The sequence below is a fragment of the Eschrichtius robustus genome, chromosome 6, assembly GCF_028021215.1.
Source record: "Eschrichtius robustus isolate mEscRob2 chromosome 6, mEscRob2.pri, whole genome shotgun sequence".
NCBI lineage: Eukaryota > Metazoa > Chordata > Mammalia > Artiodactyla > Eschrichtiidae > Eschrichtius > Eschrichtius robustus.
Window position 1 is genome coordinate 22,744,786 of NC_090829.1, and position 27,504 is coordinate 22,772,289.

The 27,504-nt window shown below is 45.0% G+C and overlaps 1 protein-coding gene across 1 annotated transcript in view; it reads left to right on the forward strand.

The window, feature by feature from the left end:
- SPSB4 (splA/ryanodine receptor domain and SOCS box containing 4) overlaps positions 1-8,750 on the forward strand; it is a 61,034-nt gene extending 52,284 nt beyond the window's left edge. The window contains exon 2 of the mRNA XM_068547338.1: positions 8,616-8,750. Within this exon, the coding sequence (XP_068403439.1) occupies positions 8,616-8,743 (128 nt within the window). The 3' untranslated portion in view covers positions 8,744-8,750. The remainder of the gene's footprint in view (positions 1-8,615) is intronic.
- Positions 8,751-27,504: the final 18,754 nt, after the last annotated feature.

The following is a 27,504-nucleotide window of genomic DNA, read 5'->3' on the forward strand; positions in this document are numbered from 1 at the left end:
TTTGCTGGAATAACTCCTTAAGTAACTTTCAGGCTGGGTGGGTAGAGGCTCTTCTTTTAGAGCCACTGAACACATCTAAAAATGCAGCTGCTCTTCACTCCACAGCCATGTAGCTCCCCTTTGCCTGGGAGCACCGCAGAGTCTTTAGGTGAGAATATTTTGCTGTCTAGTACTGTGTCGGGGAGCTGGTGGACAGGCCAGCCCCTTGGGCACGTCCTCCGGTGGAAGTGTCTGTGCCCATGATGCTTGCTGGCACCAAGTTCATCTGAAGTTGCTGCTTTTGTCCCGGCTGTAGTCATACCCTTTTTGTTGGGGAAACAGTGACGCTTGCCAAGAGAAACCTCCAGATTCCAGGGGCTCTCTAGATGTGAGCTGAGGTCTCTATTGGCCATGATAGGGCCAATTGGTAGAGGTATGGCGTATTTTAGAAGTGAGCAGGTAATGGCACATTTGTCCATTTGTGTAGTTAGCTAAGTGGGTTGACACTTGACAGGTGCAGACCCAGAAGGTGGGAGAGCCATGTCATTGGGGAGCAGGTGACACTTGGTTTGCGTCCTGAAAGGGGAGACAGGTTTCTGGCAGGCAGTACAGGGGAGGGTGTTCTAGCTGAAGGAGTAGCAGGAGGGGAGGCCCAGAGGCATGCAGACAATCCTCTGAGTCTTTGGACACCAAAACCATGGTCTGCAGAAAGTGATTAGCACAGTGTCTGATACGTAGAGTGTGTGTGCTTGCCCACATGCGTGTCTTCTTTTTTTCCCCCGAAAACCATGTCTACTTAAGCTCAGGTTTCAGGGCTGTCACTGAAAGCTTCCCCCATCTGCTGACCATTGTCTAAACTGTTCCGAAAGAATTTCACCTCTTGACCTTAAAAATGTTGATCTTCTTTTTTTTTCAAAATATAAATGCAGGAATGGCGGTAGGGTGATGACTCACGTCTTGGCATCTTCTCACCATCAGCAGAGGAGACTTAAAGGGGCCCAGAGAAGAAGTTTAAGGCACAAAGTGCCTAGCTCTCCACTATTTCATCATAGACATAGACCATCAAAACCAGATGAGCTAACACCCCCATTTTATTGACAGCAAAACAGAGTCCCTGGGCAGTCCTGTGGCTTACTGAGGGTCATGTAGGGGGTGAGTGGTGGAGAATTATGGAAAATACAGCTCCCTGGAGAACTTTGGAAATGATTGCCTTGCGATATTTTTAGCACAGAACAAGACATCCAGCCCTGGCTCCAGTAAGTCTTCATCAAGAGCAGAGCATTGTTGTCAATTAGGATGATGTACCGGGGCATTTTTAGGACCACGATAAGTAAATTATTACTATTTTTTAAAGGTACCTCTTGGGCTGTTGGCCTGGAATAAGACATACTGTAGAGAGAACGCCTTTGGAACAAGGAGCATGTTGTGTCATACCATTGTCACAAGGCATGGATGGAGGTGTTGCTGCCCCCATTTTACAGATGAGAAAAATGTGGCTCTGTGAAGGTGAGCCAGCTGTCTGGCCCACTGGTGGTGGGAGCAGAAGCTGGATAGTTTTCTTTTAATAAATGTTTACTGCATTCTTTTTTCCTTTGGCCTTGCCACACAGCATGCAGGATCTTAGTTCCCCAACCAGGGATCAAACCCGGCCCCCTGCAGTGGAAGCATGGAGTCTTAACCACTGGACCACCAGGGAATTCCCTGGGAGCAGAAGCTGGGATTCCAAACTAGTCCCTTCCCCCCACTTTGCCTGTTGGGACAGGTGGGAAGGTGCCTGGCTTGTGTCATATCCACACCTACCCACCAGGGAGCCAGGGCACTCCTAACTCAGTCAGTGACTGATTTTTTTTAATGTAAACTTGTTTTTGAAGTATAACATATATGCTGAAAGTGTACAAGTCTCAGGTGATTAAGCCTGATGATTTTTACAAACTGACCACACTTGTATTGCCAGACCTCAAATCAAGGAGCAGAACAATACCCACCCCCCAATCACTGCTCCCCACTAATGTCACCACTACCTTAACTTCATCATCCTGCTGTTGAACTCTATACAGATGAGGTTACACAAAATGTACTTCTTTCACTCAAAATTATGTTTGAGTGATTCATCCATGTTTTTTTTTTGCATGTAATTGTGGTTCCTTCATTCTCACGGCTGATTAGTATTCTACTATAAGAAGAGACACAGTTTGTGTGTGCATTCCACTGATGGCGGAGAGTAGAATTCTTGTTTCTAGTTTGGCACTTCTCTAAGCATCCGTGTACGTGCATTTTGGTGAACATGTGTACAGCAGGGGGAGACTGTGGGCCCTAGGTTCAGTCTTAGTAGATGCTCCCAGTTTTCCAAAATGGTTGTGCCAGTTTACACGCCCACCCGAAGCCATATGAGAGTTCCAGTTGCCCCACATCCTCACCAGCACTTGCTACTGTCTTATTTTCATTTTAGCCATCCTTGTTGGCATATAGCAGAGTCACATTATGCTGTTAATTTGCATTTTTCTGATGGTTCTTGAAGTTGAGCACTTTTTCATATATTTATTGGTTATTTGGATATCCACTTTTGCAAAAATGATTCCTTTTTATGTTTATCTCTGTCAGAAAATATTTCTAAGAATGGCTTCCAGGCTGAAAGATGTTGTGTTTCTCTTGCCACCTGGGTGATCATTTCTAAACCTTGACACTTGGCAGTTCTAAAGCCAAAGGGAGTTATAAAGAGGAGTTGGGGGGTGGCCCAGGCCACACGGGACATCCTTGGAGCTCTGGAAGTTACTTTCTCTGTGCGCTTTGGGGTTACTGTGAAGTCGTCAGTTAAAGTTCCCTCAGAAATTAGGAAAGATTTTTTTTTTTTAAACAATTGCAAGATCTTTTTTTTAAAATTAATTAATTAATTTGTTTATTTTTGGCTGCGTTGGGTCTTCGTTGCGGTGCGCGGGCTTCTCATGGCGGCGGCTTCTCTTGTTGCACTGGCTCTAGGCGCGCGGGCTTCAGTAGTTGTGGCACGTGGGCTTAGTAGTTGTGTCTGCGGGCTCTAGAGGGCAGGCTCAGTAGTTGTGGCACACGGGCTTAGTTGCTCCGCGGCATGTGGGATCTTCCCGGACCAGGGATCATACCCGTGTCCCCTGCATTGGCAGGCGGATTCTTAACCACTGTGCCACCAGGGAAGCCCCGGGAAAGATGGTTTATATTTCACATTTAGAGCTAAAGGTGTGCTCTGAACTCCAGCCCCTCCCCCCTCCCTCGCTTCCTTTGGAGTTTGGGCTCTGGAGTGATTTCAGTGACTGCAGAGGAATGAATGGAAACAGAGCTTTTTCCTTCTCTTCAGCACCTACCTGGGCAGGGAACACACAGGGAATTGAGTTTGCTGACCAGGCTTAGCATTTTGGACATTGAGGACCTAGTATGTGCCTAGAGCTTTAAAGTGATTACAAAAGTTCTTAAGCCCTGGCAATGATTCTCAAACGTTAACAGCTCAAAATTTTCCCGATGCAGAATGCGAGCCCATCTCCCGACGTTTAGAGAAAGAACTGCTAGCCTCCTAGCAGACCCGACCTCATTAACAGCCCTGCCCAAGCTCATCCTCACAAAGGGTGACCGAACAAATGCCTGGATGGGGACGAGATAGCTAGAAGTGCTGAATGTCGGACACCTACTATGTGCTGGTCACTGTGCCAAGTGCTTTCTACTCTCTAACTCGTTTAACTCTCACCACAAGCCTCCTGTCAATTGAGACCTGCCCTGTTCTCAAGGGGTTTACAGGAGAGTGGGAACTCAGACAGCAACCTTGTCAGTTAAGAGCAATTTATTTCAATAGCTTGAAACAACTGTAGAAGACACGCCCCAAAGAAGCAAGTCAATTCGTTCATTTAACGGATGGTTTCTGGGCCATCCCCCTGTGACAGGCCCAGGCTGGGGATTGTTGGTCCATTTTACAAATGAAGAAACAAGCACTCAGAGTACCCTTCACAAAGGCACAAACTTGCAGCTGGCAGAGCTGGAGCTGGAAATCAGGGACTCCAAATTTCGGAAGATCCCTGGGATGTGCCAGAGGAGAGGGGTCTGATGGCCATGAAAAAAGGGAAAGTGGCTGACCGGGTCCACGTTGAAATGGGTGGGCATGAGAGCAGAAAAGGCATCTTGGTGGCAGGGCGGCCCATTTAGGTGGGTGCAGACCTCACAGCAGGAGAGGTGGGCACTGGTGAACTGGAAAGCGGTCGGAGCCAGAGTAAGAGCCTGGGAACTGCGTGAGCCTGGGAGACAGGTGACCCTCTCCTTCGCTTCATACCTTCAGGCGATCTTCCATTATTGCATGGTGTTTAAGGGAGGCACCGTGAAGCTCCACCTGTAGGCTTTTGGGCTGTGTGATTCTGGACAAGCCCCTTCACCTCTGAGCCTGTTTCCTTTTCTCTGAAGTAGGCATCTCTAAATGAGATGCATAAGTCCCCTACACACAGTCATCTCTAAATGAGATACAGTAAGTCCCCTACATACGAACCTTCAAGTTGCGAACTTTCAAAGATGCGAACATTCATTCGCATGTCCAATCACGTAAGTTAGTCCACGTGTCTGGCGTACATTGTCACGTGCATGCATCCTCTACAAGTGGTTGTGCTTTTGTGTACAGTACTGTCTAGAGTACAGTAGTACAGTATCTTTATTTCAAGCCCAGGATGTCCGGAAGCAAGCGTAAAAGTGGCGGTGTTGTAGCTGGTACTGCTAAGAAGTGCCAAGCGATAATGATGGAAACAAAAGTGAAAATAATTGAGAGAGTGGAGTGAGGCAAAAAGATGGCTAGACGTCACTCGTTCTTATAACATGAATGGTTCAACCATCGGCACGATTCTAAAGAACAAGTACAAGATAATGGAGCATGTGAAGTCTGCTGTGCTGATGATGTCGACAGTGATATTGAAGAAGTGTGGAAAAGTGATGGAGGAAATGAGAAACTTCTCAGCGTATGGTTGCAGTATCAGCGTCAGCGTTGAGTCCTGCTCAGCTTAATGCTGATTCAAGAGAAAGCTAAAAGCCTTTATGAAGACTTGAAGAAGAAACACGGCGAAGAATCAGAGGGTGCATCTTTTAATGCCAGCCATGGCTGGTTTCATCGGTTCAAGGCTAGAGACAACCTTCACAAGGTAAAAGTAAGTGGCAAGGCAGCGAGTGCAGATATGGTAGCTGCCCAGGAATTTCTTGAATTCTCTTCGTCCCAGAGAAAGGACTAAGAGAGACAAGAGGAAGAAAAAGTAACTGAAGAACCGAAGAGATTCACGATGCAGGAAATGGCAAGGGGATTTTCTTTATTTGAGGAGGCACTGTTAGTCTCTGAGGCACAGAACCGGATGTAAAAAGCTACACAGAGGTTGCAGCAGCCGTGCAGAATGCAATCCAGTGCTGCTGTGTCATCTATGACGAGAAAAAAAGAGCTACTACCCAGATATCACTGGACCATTTTTTCAAGATGGTAGATAGAATTGAATCCAGCAAGGAACCAGAACCTGTGCCATCAACGTCAGGCGTGAGTGAAATTGCAGCTTGCCCTCCGTCTCCTATTGCTGATGACCCTTCACCTCTACCATCTCCCACCTCCTCTCCCTTCTCCAGTCAGTAACTCTTCTTGCCTGTTCACTCGATGCCAGCCCCTGTATGCCAGCTGTTGTACTGTACTACTGTACTTTTCAAGGTACTGTACTGTAAGATGAAAAATGTTTGCTTATTTATTTTTTCTTTTTTATGTATTATTTGTGTGAAAAGTATTATAAACCTATTACAGTACAGTACTATATAGCTGATTGTGCTAGTTGGGTACCTAGGCTAACTTTGTTGGACTTAACGATCAAATTGGACTTATGAACGCACTCTCGGAACGGAACTTGTTCATATGTAGGGGACTTAACTGTAAACCTAACGTAGCAAAGAGACAGAACAGATGCTCAATAAATATGGCTAAAAATAAGACAGTCTCCAGTTTCCGGCTGCCTGGGTCCAACTCCCAGCTTTGCCATTTACCAGCTGTGTGTCCTTGGGCAAGTGACTTACCCACTCTGTGTTTCTGTTTCTTCCTCCTTAAAATGGGGATAATAATAGTTCCTACCCTAAGAGGTAATTTTTTTTTTTAACTGTATTACCTTTTTATTTTTATTTTTTTTTACATCTTTATTGGAGTATAATTGCTTTACAATGTTGTGTTAGTTTCTGCTATACAACAAAGTGAATCAGCTATATGTATATATATATCCCCCTATCCCCTCCCTCTTGAGCCTCCCTCCTACCCTCCCTATCCCATCCCTCTAGGTCGTCACTAGGCATCGAGCTGATCTCCCTGTGCTATGCAGCTGCTTCCCACTAGCTATCTGTTTTACATTTGGTAGTATATATATGTCAACGTTACTCTCTCACTTCGTCCCAGCTTCCCCTCCCCCCCACCGTGTCCTCAAGTCCATTCTCTACGTCTGCATCTTTATTCCTGCCCTGCCACTAGGTTCATCAGTACCGTTTTTTTAGATTCCATATATATGCATTAGCATACAGTACTTGTTTTTCTCTTTCTGACTTACTTCACACTGTATGACAGACTCTAGCTCCATCCACCCCTAAGAGGTAACTGTGATATGAGTTTGATACATACATTCACGTGAGTTGGTACAGATAAAGAGCTTAGCACAGCACCTGGCCACATAATATGTCTTCAATAAACAGTAGCTACAATTATATTTCATCTCTCATGTTGCCTGGTAAATAAGTAGCAATTGATCATTAAATAAGGCTTTTAAGGTTTTTTTCTCCCCAGCGTCCAGTGGCACAGGCAGCAAGCATTAGTGCTATAGGAACTAAAAGGAAATCATGGGAACTTGCAGTGGGCAGGTCAAGATGTCAAGGATGGGAAGATTCGGGTGGGGAGGCAGGGAAAGGGGTTCACAGAGGCATAATTTGGGGGACTGTGCGAAGCTTGTATGAGAACCAGGTGGGAGACAGTGAGAGGAGAGCTGGGTGCAGGGGCATTGCTAGGGGAGAGATGGGGACACCTCGAGGGGGGTGTCAGGTGTTGGCCTAGGCATGGTGACCATGTGACCGCAAGACTCGGGGTGAGTAATCTGCTTTCTAGGCCTGGGAAAGAGGGGATGCCCAGGCCTCCCTAGCTAACTTCAAGGGTTTGTATGAGGATCAAAAGAGGATACGGAGGTGGGAGTGTTTAAAACCACCAACACTCCACGAGGATATGCAGCCTCGCCCCGTGTGAAGGAGGGCTGGGTACGCTCTTGTGCGTGGCTTCCAACGCACCAGCCAAGTCCAGGTTTGATTTTAATGGCTCTCCTCATTAACTCTGCAGCTCCAGTAAACGAAAATTCCTATAAAATGCACTCTCAACAACCTTCCCTTGTGATGAATTATTCCTCTCACAACTCTTGTGTTAGTGTTTACCACTTACAGTTTTATTGTATCTTAGCACGTTATAGAATGCTTTTAAAACATCACTTGTTCTGTTGACAAAAAAACAAGTGCTAAGATGCAGCATCAGGCCTCTAGCATGTTCCTGTGGGTTTGGGGAAACTAGGGCTGCAGAAGTCACATGAAACAACATGTGACCACCACCCTCTTCATTCCAGATCCAGCTGATCAGCACCATTCCTCTCCCTCCAGACCTCCCAGCCTGTCCTGTCTTATGCCTCCATGCTTTTACCTGTTCTCTCTGCCTAGAATACCCTCCCCAACCTCACATCACATAAAACTCCTATTCACCCTTCAAAACCCCTTTCCCGTATCCTCTCTTGGAAGCTTTCAAACAACTCTTCCATATAGGAACTTCTCAGTTTCTGTCCTTGTGCATTTAAGAATTATTGCATATGTTACACTCCACTACAATTATTCACATATTTAAACTTCCAGACCTCGAGCCTTCCTTCACACCCAGGGCTGCCATTGGCCTTGGCTTAATTATCTCTGTATCCCCAGAGTCCAATTAGAGGGTCCGGAAGAGAATAAGAGCTTCATAAGTATGTCTGCAGTAAACCTAACTAAACCTCAGTCCTATGTCCAGAGGTTCCATGGCTTATGAACTCTAATTCACGAATTTTTTCTAGAACTGGACATTTGAAGAAAATGCATTCTTCCACTCACCATCAAAAGAGGCTAGAGGAGAAGTTTGAGGGTTCAAGGGCATTTCAAACAGCCCCCGCCACCTCACTTGTTTCTAAGAGGAAGCCCCCTGCAGATCCACCCTAGGTCAGCGTCTCTCATTTTATCACGACCTGCAGTGAAAAGTATTTTTTACATTGAGACACACTGAACACTTACATCAGAGACAGAGCTTTCGTGGAGCAGTATTCACCCCTTGCTGGGGGCATTGCTCTCTGTTTCTTCTTTCCTTTCTTTTCTTTTTTCTTTTTTTTTTAAATCACTGGTCACCACCTAATGAATTGATTCCATGTGTACTTAGTCGGGTTGGTTGCATCCCACAATTTGAAAGACACTGCTCTAAGCCTTCAGCTACTATAACCAGAGAAAGCATCTCTGAGGAAACTGGGGCCCTGAAGGGCAGCTCAGGAGCAGGTGCTCAGGGGGTGAGCAGGCGGTGGGTAGGGGTGAGAGGTGTAGGGACCGCTCTGGTGAGACTCTAACTCTCTTCCCTCTCGTTGTAGCCGAGCCCCTGCCGTTGATGGACCTGTGCCGGAGATGCATCCGCCTGGCCCTGGGCCGCCAGCGCCTACAGGACATCGGCTCCCTGCCGCTGCCTCAATCTCTCAAAAACTATCTGCAGTACCAGTGAGCCGGGGACGGAGGGGCAGCGGAGGGCACCCACAGCCCCAGGCCTGTCGCTTCACGGTCACACTGTACATCAGGAAGGAGTCTCCCTCCTCACCCTGGTTTCCCAGGACATTCACTTCTTTGAAAGGCCAGGACATCTTCCCAACTTTGAAAATGAAATGTCTGTTGCCAACAGTATTTGCTGCCTTGGAAGCAGCCCTTCCAAGTCAGACACCTCCTTGGAAGCCGGGAAGAGCCCGAAGCCTGCGCTGGGTGGAGATCCTGCCCGCTGAGCAGGACACAGCAGCCAAGCGGCCACCGGTATTGATCCGAGAGCCTGTTTCCTTATCCAAGAGAATGAATAAAACATTTGGGCAGGAGACTTTCTGTTGTGTGCCCCGCTGCAGACAGGGCCAGGGGAAAACTGGCCAGCTCCGGGAGAACATTGCCTCTGAATAATGCATGGTGAAAGCAGCTTGATGCCCGTGCCCCTCTGGTTCCCCACCTTTCCCAGGGCAGCAGGATTGTCATGACACTTTAGGACTTTGCACCCCTTTGAGAGACTGTTACCTAGGGATGCCCAGCTGCGGAATTGGCAAGTGGACAAAACAGTGTTGAGACACCTCCCAGCTTACCTCTCTGAACGTTGTTTACTTCCCCTCTCTCTCGCCGTCCTTCCCCACCCGGACCCCCAGTCTCTGGATGCCCAGGGCACCTCTATTCAGGGAAGCTGAGTCTGACAAATTCACCCCAAGGAATGAGCGTATCCTTTATTATTATTGTTTTAAGTAGCGTCGCATTTTAAAAGAGTGTGGTGAGGGCAGTACTTAGTCCAAAGGTGCTAATGGGGAAATTGGGGGCCTTGTGACACCCACGGGGGTGATGTCCTCGGGCTGGGGAGCCTTCCTGGGGGGCTGAGGGTCTCCAGGCAACCGTCCATTCAGGATGCAGCCTGGCTGCCACAAAGCTTTATTTGAGCGAATTATTTTTTCACTTGAGGAGACTTGTACGAGTTTGTTTCTGTTGCACGTGTGTGTGTGTGTGTGTGTGTGTGTGTGTGTGTGTGTGTGTGTGATGTGCTGCTTATTTATCAGCTTGGGGCCATGGGGGCAGCTTTGTAACTGGAAGGGTGGATGTGACGCATCTTCTCCGCCCGCCCCAGCCTGTCGTCCCCCGGGAAAAATGCTGCTGCCGCCGCTGCCACCACCAGGCATCTCTCGCGTTTCCAACACTCTCTGCCCAGACTGATTTTTAACTGGAAATTGTCACAGCAGCGGGACACCAGAGCCCCAGACGGCACTGCCCCCTGCCACTTCAATGTGAATTCGATGAATGAAGAGCGTTTCTAATAAAGTTTGGCATTCAGTCCTTCAGTTTATTCAGTGCTCTTTGGGAAGGGACCGGGAGGGAGTCTTCTATCAACCTGGCTGCCAGACCTTCAGAAGGCAGGATTGTGCATCTCTCTCCAGGCACTCCCCGTCTCTTCTGTCTGGTTGTCCCCATGTAATCCCAGACTCTAGTCATTTTACAGAGGCCTGCCCCGGCGGAGAGAATGGGCCTGGGGCCTGGGGCCGTATAATGCTAGCTTCCTTGGTGGAAAAACAGGCCAAATTATTGATGCCAGGGCCGTGATGTCCACAGGGTGGCTCTTTAGGGGGCAGAGGATCAAGCAGGGTAAACCCTAAGGGCCAGCAAAGTGACCCAGAGGTGGGGCTGGATGCGACTTTGGAAGTGCATGGTGTCACCAAGGAGCAGTGCAAGTTGCTGAAGGGTGAGTGTGTGAGGTGAGGAGCCAGTTCAGGCTGGGGTCTAGGTCAGGACTAGTGCAGTATCCACTCAGTAGTACAGGCCACCGACACACACTGTGCCAACCTCTGAGGACCCAGAGCTCAAGCAGATCTATCCCATCTCCAGCGGAGACGTTTACGGCACAGCCTAATAAAGTGAGAGGGAGCTCACGAAGGGGTTGGGGAAGATAGGGCCTGAAGGGAGGGCTTCCTGGAGGAAGAAGCACTTTTCACACCCGCTTTTTTTTTTTTTTTTAAACCAGATTTTATATTTTTTTTTATTCAAATCACATTTATTTTAAATTTATTTATTTATTTATTTATGGCTGTGTTGGGTCTTCGTTTCTGTGCGAGGGCTTTCTCCAGTTGCAGCAAGCGGGGGCCACTCTTCATCGCGGTGCGCGGGCCTCTCACTATCGCGGCCTCTCTTGTCGCGGAGCACAAGCTCCAGACGCGCAGGCTCAGTAATTGTGGCTCACGGGCCTAGTTGCTCCGCGGCATGTGGGATCCTCCCAGACCAGGGCTCGAACCCGTGTCCCCTGCATTGGCAGGCAGATTCTCAACCACTGCGCCACCAGGGAAGCCCACACACCCGCTTTTTAAGGGAAGACAACCTTGGTGAGAACAGACCAAAGGAACCAGACATGCTGCATCTGCCCCCAGGGGCTGTGTCCTCCACCACTCTGAACTCTGACCTGGGCTCAGCCTCAGGCAGGTTTGGGCTGTGGAAGGGCAGCTTCCTGCATAGGTGCGGGCTCAGGCTTCAGGGTCAGGAGGCCTGGGTTTGAGTCCCAGCTTTATATATGCTGTGACCTTGGATAAGTCACCTCCTCTTCTACACAGTGTAGGGGCTGAACCCTACAGGTGGCCAGTGGATGAGGACCCTTCCTCTCCCAACTCATAGCGTCCCAGTTTCAGCACCAGCTTTCCAGCTTGGCTGCATCCGCCTTGCTTATGCAATTGCCTCCCCCCAGCAGTGCCCTCCCGGTCCTCACTCCACCCTCCTCCAGGAAGCCCTCCCTCACCACCCACCAAACTCTGCCTGCTCTGAGAGCCAGCTCCACGCCTCCTGGGCTAATGACACCTCTACAGGCACCCAGGACCCTCACCCAAACACTTGGAATGGAGCCCCTCTCTGCCCTGTGGCCTCATCTGCTCAGTAGGCTGTGAGCCTTGGGGCAGTAGGACATGTGCCCATTTTACCCACACAGCCCTGGGGCCAGACACATGGACTCAGCGAAGGCCTGGCGGCGGCAGGGAATGAGAAGATACCCCCTTTATAGCTGGGGTGCCCATGAAACCTGCAAGGAAAATCCTGGGGGCAGAGAGGAATTCCTGCTGGATCCTCCGGGGCACCACGCCTCTGACTCCCTGGCCATTCCACGGGTATCGTTGGGCATTTGCACGCGCCCAGCGCTGCCTGGGGACAAGAGGGAGATGTGGCCCTGCCCTTCTGGAGCTCACGTTCTAAGGGGGAGATGATGACTCAGAAGAAAACAACTGTGAGATGACGTCAGAGGGAAGAGATGAGCTAGGCCGGGGGCTAAGAGCAGGGGGCAGAGGGACCCCATTACTGAGGGTGATCAAGGAAGGCCTCTGGGGAGATGCTGAGTTCTGAAAAAACAAGAGGGAGCGAAACACGTGAGAGGCAGTGGTGGAGGGCTCTCTCAGTAGGGGGAACTTCCAGCTGTCCCATCCTGCTCAAAGCGGGGAGTTCTGTGCCCCGATGAGCTGAGCTGAGGTCAGAAGCCCTGCGCTGCACTCTGCCCAGGCTCCTGTTCAGTTTGCCTATGTATGTGCAACGTACGTCCAGGGTTCCTTGTGTATCAGTACCCTCACACACACACACACACACACACACAAACACTGATGGCCTTTCCCTGGCGGACATCCTGGACACCTCATGACCCTCCAGGGCCAGTGCCCATCATCACCCAGCCCCAGACCCTCCCATCCCCGGCATCTTCTCTGAGGTTCCTGACAGCGGCACCTGCTGAAACAGTCCTGCTAATCGCTTTTTAATGGTCTGCAGAAGAGCATATGGTGAGCCCGGTTCCCCCACAGATCTGAGCCCTGCTGAGTCCCCCCCGTTCACACTTTACCCCAATGTCACATTCCCAGTTTCTGGATCAAAGCCGTCCCTCCTTCCCTGGCTTTCTCCCCATCATCATTCATGCCATGCCGCTGGCTACTTTAGGGGGCTGTCTTTCACGAAGAAACAGATTTCATCACCTCACGATGTTACAGCCAAAAGGGCAGCAGGTGGCAAGTAGCACAGTTACGTGGCGATTGATCTGCGCCAGGACAGCTGTGCCCGCTCCCCGGGACCTGGCTGCAACAGAAGGCACATCTGTGCCTCGGCAAACGGACAGGAGACTCTGCGGCATTGCTCTTCAGGTCCTTGACAAGGAGTGGAAATCTCCACTTTTAATCCAAAACACGAGGAGCTGGTCTGCTGTTCCCTCTAGTTCTGGGGCCCTGGGTCCCACCCCAGACTGCAGATGTGTTTTGTTGTCCTACTTAGAGTGTGTGTGTGTGTGTGTGTGTGTGTGTGTGTGTGTGTGTGGTTTAATAAAATTGAGCTCAACTCAGAAAAGTCAAGTAATTGAACAGAAAATCCAGAAGCCTCTGACTCCTCTTGAAAATTAGGGAGGTGCGGTAAGACCAAGCACACATTCCTTGACGGCGATGCTGGCAGAGGCTGAGCAGTGACAGCCCCTTGAGAAGGGCCTCTGTTTTGTGATCCACCCTTGGGTCCCCCCCTCCCAAGTCACATCAGGCGTTAACTGTCTGGGCGTTAACTGTCTGGGTCTGGATCAAGACTTCTGCATTCGCCTCTCTGGACTATTACCAGGACATACATCAGCTGGTAAACACACACACACACGCACACACACGCACGCACACACGCACAAGCACACACACGCATACCCCAACCAAGGGAGGCTTCAGGAGGGGAGTCTGAGAGTTCTGGACTTGACTTGAAATATCTCACATGCTCAGCCACTGATGTCCAAGGAGCTCATAGACACCCAGGATCTGTGCCCAGACACCAAAGATGACCTGTGGTTAGACGGTGAACTTGAGCACGAAGACAAGAATTCTTGGGTCCTCCTGTTAATGAGCTGGATGATATGATTAGGCAAGCCTGGCTGCACATTAGAACCCCTTTGAGGAACTTTGTAAAACCTCCCAGGGGCCAGGTCCTTCCCCAGACCAACTGAATCAAGACCTCTGGGGGTTGGGGTCCCTGCTTTGATAGTTTTTAAAGCTCTCCAGCTGAGTCCAATGTGCAGCCAGGGTTGAGCTCCCCTAGATAAGGTGCTGAATTACGTCATCTCAGTGAAAACACGGTTGATGTTAGAAGGTACAGCCGTCCCTCGGTATTCATGAGGGATTGGTTCCAGGATGCCCCAGGGATACCAGAATCCTCAGATGCTCAAGTTCCTTATAGTATAAAATGGCATAGTGCGGTTGGCCCTCGGTATCCACAGGTTCCACATCTGCGGATTCAACCAACCGCAGATCGATCTGGTTGGTTGAATCGGAGGATGCAGAGGTAGTGAATACGAAGGGCCAACTGTATATCATAGACTAGAGAAAGCTGCCCCAGCCCACCCAGAATTCTCAAGGAGGAGAAGATATTGAATGGTGCTTGTCACCAATGTGATTAAGTCCAAAGGCAGGGAGTCCTTCCCAACCTTCTTCCTTCCTTTAGTGATGTTGACCTGGTTGCTCTCCAGAACCAGGGAGGAAGGACCAGCCACTTCTGCCCTGATGCTGCACAATTCAGGATAGATTGATTCTAGCCCCACCCGCTCCTGTCCTGTGGGGCTGGAGGTGTGTGGAGAATGTCTCAGAGAGCATTGCCATGGTCCATCAGAATAACTGTAGAATAAAAGGTATGGGACAGACTGAAGATGATTTGGTTTTGAATAGAAGAATTTGAGACAGTGAGACTTGGCTGTAAGAGTGGTTTGGTTCCTAATATTTCCAAACTTTGCTTCCTTAAGCAAGATGATAAATTTGGCCAATAATAATGATGCCGCCTCCACTTTCTTGATGGGTTTTGGGAGTAAATAAGCCAGTGACAAGCCAACTCTGGCTTGGCAACCGTGTCCTTACCTGCTTTGTCTATGCAACAAATAAGACTCTTTTCCTGAGGATCCCTGGCATTGGTTGAGCGCCCAGCCCACCAGCCTGTGTGGGAGAATCAGGGTGAGTGCCATTTCTTCCAACTGGCACAGAGGCCTCAGTTATACTGTCCCCGTGCCTGGTGATTTTTCCATCCAGCAGAGATAATATGCTAATGATCTGCTGCACAGGGATGGCATTTGAAAGGAAAAGTTGCCATTCAGTCATCACTTTGAGTCAACAACTGGCTGTGCGCCAGGCTTTGTGCCAGCCCCAAGGGGTGTCTTGCTCCTGCCGCCAGGGGCACCCCACACCCCAGCAGAGGGACTGACACGCAAATTGGTGGGTGCAAAGCCCAGTGCCTGCTGACGGTGTGAGCAAGGGGCCCAGTGGAGAGAAGGCCCAGCAGAAGCAATGCGTGGAGGTGGGAAAGGGCTCAGAGTGTGGTAGGGAACGCCCAGGTGATGGAGGACGAGCTGTGTGGAGGCAGGGCGCAGTGATGCAGAATGAGGGCTTGTAAGTCACACTCAGGGATAAGGGCTTGGAAGGGGTCGGGGTTCCAGGACACAGCCAGCACACTCAAAAGGGAGGCTGAGGAGAGTTAATAAAAGGGCTGCACACACAGGTGTGGGCAGGGCTCAGGGAATCCAACCATTGAGAATGAAGCACCCTGCATCAGTGGGAGGGGAAAGTTGTTACGTCACTAGGTTCAGAGGGCTAAAAGAGGGGAACGGTAACTGGAAAAAGGGGACCTGCAGCTGGAAGAGAGCTATGGCCTTAGATGGAGGGACACAGCCTGTGCCAACCACCGTCTGGCAAGGAGGGAGCCGGGGCATAAATACTCTGACCCATCTCTTGTCCCTCCTCCCATCTCCATCCATGCCTCCCCATTGGTTGAAACCCCAGGGAGCACAGCAGGCAAGGGAACCTGATTGGTGTTGTCCTTAGAAGTCCTACAGAGCAGGGCAGAGAAGGAAGAATGTGGATCTATGGGTGTCAAGAGAACAGTCCATAGACTTTATCCTAGAGATCTGCAAAATTCTTTTTTCAAACACAGTTGCAAAGATCCAAAACTTTAGTGAAATAGATAAAAGCCAGTGTGTTCCAGATGTGTGTGTTGGGGGTGCTTTTGAAGCCCACCCCTCTGCCTCTCCCACCTGAACATCAGATGACAAACAGCTGAAGCATCTCCAAGGAGCCTTAGGCTACCGTCAAAATGATATCCTTCTGAGTAACGAGAAGCAGCAGGGGCAGGGCCTGGACTAGATTTCTTAAATGCTGTTGCAGGAATCACAGCAGGCTTGAGGCGGGAATGATGAGGGGTAGTCTGTATCTTTGTACAGCCTTCCCGGAGGGTCTGTGGAAGGGGACTTAGCACGCAGGTGAAAGTAGAGGTGGGGAAATCGAGGACAAGACTGTTGGTCCCAGGGACCCTTGGGAGTAGGGGCTGGGGAAGAGGGAGCCAGTGCAGAAGGCCCACATCCTTGGGGCTTGATGACTGGGCGCCTGCAGGAGTTAGGCAGGGGTAGATGGGAGGACACTCGCCATCCATTCATTCACTCATCCATTCGTTCATTCATTCAGCGGCTGTGTATCCAGGCCTGCCATGTGCCAGGCACTGCGGGTGGTGCTAAGGATACTATAGTGAAGAAAACAAACAAAACTCTCCACCCTCATGGAATTTATCTTCTAGTAGGAAAAGTACAAAACCAAGTAAGCTGGTAAATATAGAGTATGCTGGATGTTGCCAAACAGGGAAAAGACGTAGGGAGCAGATGGGGAAGTTGCTACAGTGGTGGGCTTGCAAAAGTTTAACAACCAGCTCTCTGGGGAAAAATTAAAAACCCTGATTTGTAGTGTTTGCTGTTTTCCATAATGTAGATACTCCCACCACGGCTGATTTCAAGCTCCAACGTGATGTCACTAAATACAGAGTTGGGAAAAGATGATCAGTGATCAATCCTTTGTAGTATTTCCACAATATACATACAATAAATGTAATTACCCATAGGACAAAGATGATAGCAATATAATTAAAAGTGATGAGTTTAGGGTATTTATTACCTTTTAAAAATATGACTTACTTAATTGCAAGTTTATATAATTTATTTTTAATAATTGTTGTAATCAATAACCATCTTTCAAAATTCCTGAAATTTTAACCACCAGCTGTTGCAAGCCACTATGAGCCAGCTCCAGGATGCCACCAGACTGCCGGGATTGGAATTACCCCAGTGCCATTCTGATCCACCAAATGTGAGCACATTTTGACTGGCCTAAGATTAAAATGGTCTTTTTCCTGAAGTGCCCCTTGCAGAGTGATGAGGTTAGAGTAGACAGGAGTGAGATTTAGAGTAGACAGGAGTGGTTTAGAGTAGACAGGAGTGAGGAAACCACGCCTGGATGAAGCCCTTCCAGCAATGACCCAGAGTCTGACCCAGGCACAATCAGAAGTTTATGCCACTCTTGAGCACTCACGATGCACGTAACATTTCCAGATACTACTCAAAATAGAAATGCAAGATCTTAAAGAAAATGCAAAGCAAATCCAGGGGTGTATAAAAAGGTTTATCATGATGAAAGTCAGTTTGTTTCACGAGTTGATTTAAAAATCAAAAAGTGATGCAATTCATCATAGTGACCAAGTAAAAGAGAAAAAACATTATCATCTCAGATATAGTAAAAGCATTTGCTAAAATGCAATACTTGTTTATGATTTAAAAAAAAAACTTTCAGAAAACTAAGAAGAGGGGAACATTCTTAATCTAGTAAAGGAAATCTATAAAACACCTGTAGCTAATATGACACTTAATGATAAATTATTGAATGCTTTCCTCTTAGCTGACAAACAAGAAAGACTGTCCACTCTCACTATTTCTATGCAACATTATATTGGAAATCTAGGCAGTTCAATAAGAAAAGAACAAGAAATTACAAGATATTAAAAATTGTAAGAGAAGAAATGAAACCCACATTATTTGCAGATGACATCATTGTATACATAGAAATGAATCTACAGAAGATTTGAGAACTAATAAAAGAATTTAGAAAGGTCATTGGATGCAAGGTCAATTTTTAAAAATTGTATGTCTACATACTAGCAACAATTAGAAAATGAAGTATAAAACAGTGCCATTTACAGTAACAAAAATAAGAAAATCTAATGAAGGATGTGCAGGACCTCTACACTGAAAACTACAAAACATTGTCAAGAGACACTGAAGAAGGTCTAAATAAATGGAGAGATATACCATGTCCATTGAAAGGTTCAATATTGTTAAGATGTCAATTCTTCCCCAAATATCTATAGAGTCAATACAATAACAATAAAATTTTTCTGAGTTGTGTTGTGGAAATTGACAAGTTGATTCTAAATTCATTTGGAAACATAAAGGACTTAAAATAATTATAAACAATCTAAAAAAAGAAAAGCAAAGTAGGAGAACTTATTATTACCAGATACTGAGACTTACTATAAAGATATAATAATTAAGATAGTTTGATTTGCCTAAGGATAAACAAATAGACCAATGAACAGACTAGACTAGACTAGACTAGACTAGACTAATAGAATAGAATAGACCATGCTTACATCGTCAAATTGTGTTACTGGAATTCAGTGGGAGAAAGATGGTCTTTTCAACGAGTATTGCTCTGTCAATTGTGTATCCAGGTGGAAAAATACAAGTTTTCCCCTATCTCATGTCACAGACAAAAATTAAATTGAAAGTGATTATAGACCTAAACATGAAATGTAAAACAACAACAACAACAAAATCTTCTAGAAGAAAACATAGGAAAAAATCTTCATGTCCTTGGGGTAAGCAAGGCTTCTTTAGCAGCGCACACAATGCGGTAACCATAAAGAAAAAGCTAAATATATTGAACTTCATTAAAATTAATAACTTCTTCATCAAAAGACACATTAGAAAGTGAAAAGGCAAGGGCATAGTCTGGGGGAAGATGGTTACCATACACATAACTGACCAGGGTGTGCATTACTATTCCTAACAGGCCCAAACTGGAAACAACCCAAATATCCATCAACAGGAGAATAGATAAATACATTGGGGCAATATTCATACAATGGAATAGTACATAATAATTTTTTTTTGAAGAGGAATGAACTACTGCTACACACAGTATGGATGAATCTCATGACAATGTTGACTAAAAGAAGCTAGACATAAGAGAATACAAAACTCCATTTAGGTGAGTTCAAGAACAGACAAAACCGAGCTCTGACTGTAGAAGTCAGAAGAGTGTTGCTTTGGAGGGGGCAGGGGGTGTGTTATTGATCTTGGGAATATACATGAGGAAGCTTGCTGGGGTCCTAGAAAAGTTCCACATTTGTATCCAGGTGACAGTTACATGAATACGTACATATGTAAAAATCCATCAAGCTATGTGCTAAGGATTCATGTACTTCTTTTATGAATAACATATCTAAATGCAAAAAAAAAAGGGAAGAAGCTGTATCCCTAATATTTCTGTTTTCAAAGTTATTTCCTTCCCACTAGAAATACTTTGGATTCAATGCAGTATTTCCCTTGGCAGCAACTAGTAGAGCTATTGCATCTGAGAAGGGAGATGGTTCCACAGCAGAAAAAAAAAAAAAAGAGAAAAAGAAAAAGAAAAAAGAAAAGGGGGCTGAGAGATTTGAAGGTTTTGAAGAACAAAGAATCTCATTGTCTTGTGAAATCATCTCCAGGGAGCTGATGTCTCAGAAGAACTCACAGGAGCACAACATCTGTTCGGTGATTTCCCATATCAAGTAGCCGCCTGTAAAGCAAGTGTGGATGCCCTTAGAAGCCTCATTGCCCACAGGGAATATGCTCTAGAATTTCACATTTCCATGTAAAAATGCACATTGCTTTCCTGGATAACGGTCACATTACACAACAGCTCCTGGGATTTTCACATAGAGTCTAATAAGATATCACTGCCTGCTAGCTACAGAAAAGGCAACTTTTTCTTCTTCTTTTTGTAAACAGAGAAGATAAATCTTTTATTTTAAAATTTTCTTAAGAAAAATCTTTGGCTTCCCTGGTGGCGCAGTGGTTAAGAATCCGCCTGCCAATGCAGGGGACACGGGTTCGAGCCCTGGTCTGGGAAGATCCCACATGCCGCGGAGCAACTAAGCCCGTGCACCACAACTACTGAGCCTGCGCTCTAGAGCCCGCGAGCCACAACTACTGAAGCCCGCACGCCTAGAGCCCGTGCTCCGCAACAAGAGAAGCGCCGCAATGAGAAGCCCGCACACCGCAACGAAGAGTAACCCCTGCTCGACGCAACTAAAGAAAGCCTGCACGCAGCAACGAAGACCCAATGAAGCCATAAATAAATAAATAAATAAATAAATAAATAAATAAATAAATAAATAAATAAATAAATAAAAATAAATACATAAATAAATTTATTTTTAAAAAAAAGAAAAAAAAATCTCTTGGCAGGTTAGTCAATGTGATCAATATTCATCCCCAACCCCTCCAAGATTTTCAGATGAAGTTGCCAGCACTCATTCTGAATTACTAGAAATCTGAAACAGAGACTGAAAATAATCCTCTTCTTGTAGGAACACAAACAAATATTTCCAGATGAAATAGCATATGTTGGGAGCTGCAGGCACAGGGGGTGGGTGGAGACACATAGATGAAACAAGATAGGTGATGAATTGAAAATTTTTGAAGCTGAGTAATGGGAACATGAGAGTTTATTATACTGTTCATTCTATTCATTGTTTAAAATTGTCCGTAATAATAAAAAGAACGGATTCTCTGCAGGTGAACTGATTTGGAAGGATGGACATTTACATCTGATCACATGAGTTAATAATCAGGGAGATTCTGATTGTTGAAATCAACTTGCCATTTCTCATCAGCATTTGAAAATGAAAATAAAATCCCCTCATCTGATCTCCATGTCACTAATCATTTCCTATCATCAATGTCTTCTTCACTGACTGGAGTCTAAACTTGGAGTTTAATAGCCTGTTATTTTCATTTTTTGATCACTAATGAACATATTTGATTTTTATGTGCTCTTTTTTTTTAATCTAGGTTCTTTCATTTAGGGTAATTATTTTATGAAACGTCCATATCTTTATGTGCTGCTGTAGTTCATTCCTTTTCACTGCTGAGTAGCATTCCATTGGATAGATACACCACAATTTGTTTATCCATTCACCACTGATGGACATTTGAGTCGCTTCTAGATTGGGGTTATTACAAATAAAGCTGCTATGAATATTCATGTGTGGGCATGTGCTTTCTTTTCTCTTGGGTAAATACCTAGGAGTAGAATGCTGGATCATATGGTAGGTGTATGTTTAACTTTTTAAGAAATTGCCATATTGTTTCCAAAGTTGTGTCATTTTACTTTCCCAGTATGTCAGAGTTCTAGTTCCTTCACATCCTTGCCAACATTTGATAGGATCAGCTTTTTTATAAGTTTAGGTGTGAAGTGGTATTTCACTGAGGTTTTAATTTCCAGATCCTAATGACTAATGCTGTTAAGTATCTTTTCATATGCTTATTTACCACCAATATATCTTCTTTGCTAAAATATCTGTTAAATATTTTGTCCATTTTTAAGTGGCTTGTTTTATATTATTAAATTTTGAGAGTTCTTTACATATTCTGCATCTGATATCCTTTTTCGGATGTATGCTTTATTTTCTCCCAGTGTGTAGCTTGTCTTTTCATTCTCTTAGCAGGGTCCTTTAAGAGCAGGTATCTTTAATTTCAGTGAAGTCCAAATCATTCATTTGTTCTGTTATAGACTGTGCTTTTGGTGTCTTATTAAAGAAATCTTTGCTTTACCCAAGCTCACAAAGATTTTCTCCTATGTTTTCTTCTACAAGTTTTATAGTTTTAGGTTTTGCTTTGAGATTTTGATCCACTTTGAGTTAATTTTTGTGTTTTCTGTAAGACATTGATGAAAGTCATGCTATTGCATAGAGATACCCAAATGTCCCAGCACTGTTTATTGAAAAGGCTAACATTTCTCCACCTAATTGCTTTTGCACGTTTGTAAAAACTCAGTTGTCTGTATATGTGTGGACTTTTTCTGGACTCTTTATTCTGTTCTATTGATCTATTTGTCTGTCTTGATGCCAGTAATACACAGTCTTGACTACTGCAGCTTTATAATAAGTCATGAAATCAGTTAGCATTAGTCATCCAACTTTGTCCTTTATGAAATTTATTTTGGCTATCCTCAGTCTTCTGTACTTACACATACCTTTTAGAATCAGCTTGTCAATTCCTCTCCAAAAGAAAATTTGCTTGGATTTCAATAGGGATTGCATTGAATCTATAGATCAATTGGGGAAGAAATGATATCTTAACAATATTAAGTCTTCCAACTTGTGTAAAACATGTATTTCTCTATTTACTTAGGTCTTCTTTAATTTCTCTCAGAAGTGATTAGTAGTTTTGTTTTTTTTTTAATCAGTCATCAATTTTAGTGATTAGTAGTTTTAGTGGATAAGTCTTGCACAAATTTTGTGAGATTCACCTCTAAGTATTATTTGTTGTTGCTGTTGTACATTTTAAAAAATATTTCCTACTTTGGACCATTGGTTGCTAGTATATAGAAATACAATTGATTTGTGTATATGTGTGTGTTCTTGTATCCTGCAACATTGCTACACTCATTTATTAGTTCCAGTGTCTTTTTTGTAGATTTCATCAGATTTTTTACATAATAGATCATGCTGCCTGCAAATAAGGATGGCTCTTCTTCTTTATTAGCAGTCTGAATGTCTTTTATTTCTTTTCCTTGCCTTATTTTCATCGGCTAGACCCACCAGTACAATGTTGAAGAGAAGCAGTGAGAGCAGACATTCTTGTTTTGCTCCTGATCTTAAGTAGTCAGTCTTTCTCCTTTAACTAAGATGTTAGCTCTAGGTTTTTCATAAATGTGGTTCAACAATTTGAAGAAGTTTCCTTTAGAAGAACTGCTATTTGCTGTGAGTTTTTGTCTGGAATGGATGTTGGATTTTGTCAAGTGTTTTTCTCCATATTTGAGATGATTGTAGGGTTTTTCTTTTTTAGTTCATTAATATGATAAATTGTATTGATCAGCTGACACATGTTAAAGCAGCCCTGCTCCTGGAATAAACTCACCGGTGATGTATAATTCCTTTTTACACATTGTTGGATTTGATCAGCTAACATTTTGTTTTGAATTTTTGCATCAATTTAGTGATGGATATAGTCTGTGGTTTTCTTTTCTTGTAATGTCTTTTGTCTGGTTTTGGTGTCAGAGTAATACTGACCTCGTAGAATGAGTTGGAAAGGATTCCCTCCGTTTCAATTTTCTAGAAAAGTTTGGGTAGAAATGATATTATTTCTTCCTTAAATGTTTCGCAGAATTCATCAGTCAAGTCATCTGTGCCTGGATTTTTCTACGTGGATAAAAAAGCAAGACCCAACTTTATACTGCCTAAAACAAATACTTTTTTTAAAAAAAAGGGAGTTCATGTCCCATCTGTTCTGTGTTCCCTTTTTATTCTTTTTCTGCCTTCTTTTGGATGAACTGAGTATTGTTTATGCTTCATTTTATTTCCTTTGTTGACTTATAAGCTATAGCTCTTTGTTTTGTTATGTTAGTAGTTTGCTTTAAGGTTTATACCTCTTTAACTTATCATGTTATACTTTCAAGAGATGTTTTATTCACTACTCATATTGTATAAGAACCTTACAATCTATGCTTTCATTTCACCCATCCTAGCCTTCTTGATTTTGTTGTCATATATTTTACTTATATATATATTATAACCCCCAAAAGCCATTGTGGTTTGTTTTTGTTGTTTAGACAATTATCTTTTCAATGAGATTTAAATAAGAAGAAAAAATCTTACAGACTTACTCTTTTAGTTACCATTTCCAGTTTTCTTCATAAATGTACATATCTGCATATTTGAATTAGGATTGCAGATTTTCATACTGACCATCTGTTAGCAAATACAACTTCTATCTTCCTTCCTTTCCATCGTTTGTTACTTTGCAAGCTTTGAACATCTTGAGGCTTTTTCCATCTGTGGTGTGTCATATCTCTCTCTGATTGTTGTAAGATCATCATCATTCAACTATGCTTTGGAATGTTCCAGAAAGACAGCCCATTCTCCCCTCTGTATGAAGAAGAATGTGCCATGAGCCTGCTGGTAAAATAAGCAAATGGAGTTTAACAATTTAGTGCAAATGAATTGAAATCTGAACAGAGGTTCAAAGGGATCATGGATGCCAGGGAAACGTCTCTTTCCTGAAGAGAGGCCATTCCGTGATTTCTGCAGGTCAGAGAAAAGTCATAAGCCTGAAGAAACTTGCAGAGATATTTGGAACCTAGTTCCTGACGAGATGGAAATATAAACACAGGATATTTTCCCCTCAGTGCTTTGCTCATAGTAGACAATAAATATCCGCTCATTTCTTTAATAGGTAGAGGAATAAAAAATTATTATTGGTCCTCACATGCTTGAGTTAATGTGTTCTGCCTCCCAGATTTCAGCACTTTAAACCTTATTGGTTGTTAGGAGATTGTAGACTTTGTCCCCAAGAGAGGGATGTAGTGGACAACTGTCGTTCTTTCTGGCTGTCTATCCCCTTTGAACTGAGCTTGGGGATACCCCACTGTATGGGTTAGGCCAGCTGGACTAGGGGAGCTCCCTTTCCCAGCTTCCCTTGCAGCGAGAGACCAGCCTGAACCCCACTCTGCCAGTCAGATGCCCCATGCCAGCCTGTGATTCTGAAGCTCATGATGTGAAGAAACGGGCCCCCATGGGATCCACTCAGCAAGGGTGGCAGCAGTGTGGGTCTCAGTGCCAGCAGGGCCCCGCAGTGCCTGTTCCTACTTTCTCGTGTGATCCGAGCATTATTCCTGACCTGAAGCCACTTTCCCTGGTTTTCTGACTCACCTGGTAATTCTGAGAGCTATTTAATGTTCTCTAAACTTTGCTACATGGGCCAGCAGGACAGGCATCACCTGAGAAATCATTAGAAATGCAGACTCTCAGGCCCCACCCCAGACCTACTGAATCAAAATGTGCATTTTAACAAGATCCCCAGTGGCCTGAATTCTCAACTCCTCCACTGAAGGTTTCCATGATTTGTGATTAAGAATCTGCTGATGGGGGTACACGTCACTGGTGCCCCAGTGTCTTCATCCATATATTGAGAAGGTTGGACTTGATGATTTCTGAGGCTTCTTCCCACCCTGACCTTCTGGGTTCTTTGAATTTTAAAAGCCCCTCCTTAAGGGGCTCACTCCTCCAGTTTCAGCCCTGCCAATCCATTTCTACCTAAATCTCATCTTGTTACTTTCCTTTACCTACAAGATTAAGTACAGCTATTTATCACGACATGTACACAGTGTAACCAGACACCCTGTACAGTTGTGGTTTGTTCCTGTTATTTCTATTTGCTCCCGATGCGTCTCATTTGGATCTAAGGCTAGGCAAAAAGTTCTTAGACCTGACACCAAAAGCACGATCCATAAAAGGGAAAAATGATAAATTGGATTTAAGTAAAATTTAAAACTTTTGTTCCATGAAAGGCTCAGTAAGGAAGATAGAAAGACAAGCTACAGGGTGAGAGAAATATTAGCAAACCACATATTCAGCAAGACTGGTAGTATTTAGAATATATAAAGAACACTCAAACTCAAAAGTTAAAAGAAAAAACCACAATGCAGTTGGAAAATGGGCAAAAGACATGAACAGACACTTTACTGATATACAAACAGCAAATAAGCACGTGAAAAGGTGTTCAGCATCATTAGCCATTAGGGAAGTACAAATTGAAACCAAAATGAAATATCACTGCACACCTATCAGAACGGATATAATAAAAATGAGGGACAACGCCACTGGCAAGGATGCGGGGAAAAGGGAATGCTTGTGCACTGTTAGTGGAATGTAAATTGGTACAGCCGCTGTGGAGAACAGTATGGAGGGTCCTCAAAGAATTGAAAACTGGAAACCATCCAAATGTCCTTCAACAGGTGAGTGGTTAAACAATCTGTGTCACATCCACACCATGGAATACTACTCAGCAATAAAAAGGGATGAACTATTGATACGTGTGACAACCTGGATGAATCTTCAGAGAATGATGCTGAGTGAAAAAAACTATTCCAAAGGTTACGTACTGTATGATTTCATTTACACAGCACTCTTGAAATGACAAAATCATAGAAATAGAAAAATGGTTACCAGGGGTTAAAGAGACAGTAGGTGGGAGAGAATTGGGTGTTGCTAAAAAGTGCAGCTGCAGAGATCCTGGTGGTGAGGCTCTGTATCTTCACTGTATCAATGTCAATCTCCTGTCTGTGACATTGTACTATAGTTCTGCAAAACATTACCATTGGGGGAAACTGGGTAAAGGGTACTCAGGACCTCTCTGTATTATTTCTTACAACTGCATGTGAATCTATAATTATATCAAAACAAAATGTTTAATTTTTTTAAAGTGTCCCAATTTAAAGAATAATATATGGTCATTATAATTATAGGGAACCACCGTGATCTGACATTTGTTTATGTCTCCAACTCCTGTCCTGAAACTTCCAACTTGCACTTCCTGCCACACAGAACTGCCTGTGTTCCCCGCCCTCCCCTGCCGACTCTACTGCTTCTCACCTCCCCCTGCAGCTGAGGTCCCTGTGCTTCTGGTGGAATCAGGGATGCCTTTCAGACCCTGATTTCATAAAGGCACCTCCTCCATCACTCAAAGGTTAGAATTATTACCTTAGGGCTGGCCTGAGGCATGTGCATGCCCCACACAGGCTATAAGTAAATGTGGCGTCCCTTCGATAGTTTAACAATATTTGTTCCATGTGTATTAGGTGGATGCACTCTGGGTGTTTTTAATTTCCCCTCCAGTGTGCCGTGTGCTTCCACAGAAGTGGGACCACAGTACGTTCTGTCAGGTGTGGACGTCTGAGTTACTGGTACCTTGTTTTCAATGTATTCACTGATATCTTCGTCGTGGATGTAGAATGATAGCTCAATGGTTTGCCACCCCACACGCTCTGGCCTGCCCGTCCCTATGGCTTCGCTGGCTATGGTGGTTTTGGGAAGGTCAGGAGAGTCCTTTCATCAGGCACAGTTGCCCCAGTCTTTGAATTCCCCAAGTAACGCACCTGCCTGAGTCAGGTGTGACTTCCTCCTAGCCTTTCTTGAACCTGTCTCCATTTGCCACCTGTGCTGTCTCTCAAAGTGACAGGCTGCCTTTGAGGAACAGGATGTCCTGCTCTCATAAATTTATTTTATTTATTTATTTTTGGCTGTGTTGGGTCTTCGTTGCTGAGTGCAGGCTTGCTCTAGTTGCAGCGAGCAGGGGCTACTCTTCGTTGTGGTGCACGGGCTTCTCATTGCGGTGGCTTCTCTTGTTGCAGAGCACCGGCTCTAGGTGCACAGGCTTCAGTAGTTGTGGCACACGGGCTCAGTAGTTGTGGCGCACGGACTTAGTTGCTCCACGGCATGTGGGATCTTCCCGGACCAGGGCTCGAACCTGTGTCCCCTGCATTGGCAGGCGGATTCTTAACTACTGCGCCACCAGGGAAGTCCCCTGCTCTGTTTTAAAGTCTCCCTGAATGTCTAGACTTCGTCATAAGACCCAAGTCCTATTCGTCATCTTCTCCATGACTCAACACACTCTGTGAGTCTTTAAAGATGAAGAGGCATTTTGGGGGGTCTCAGTCTCTTAAAAATCATTCTCTGCTCTGTGTTCCAGCCTCTTGACGCTATTTTTACTTGCTGTAGAAAAGACCTTTCTCCCTGTGTCTGTGCTGGACACACAGGATTTCAGTACAAGGGCTCACCTTTCAGGCGTCTCTCCTTTCTGATTTCAAAACTTTA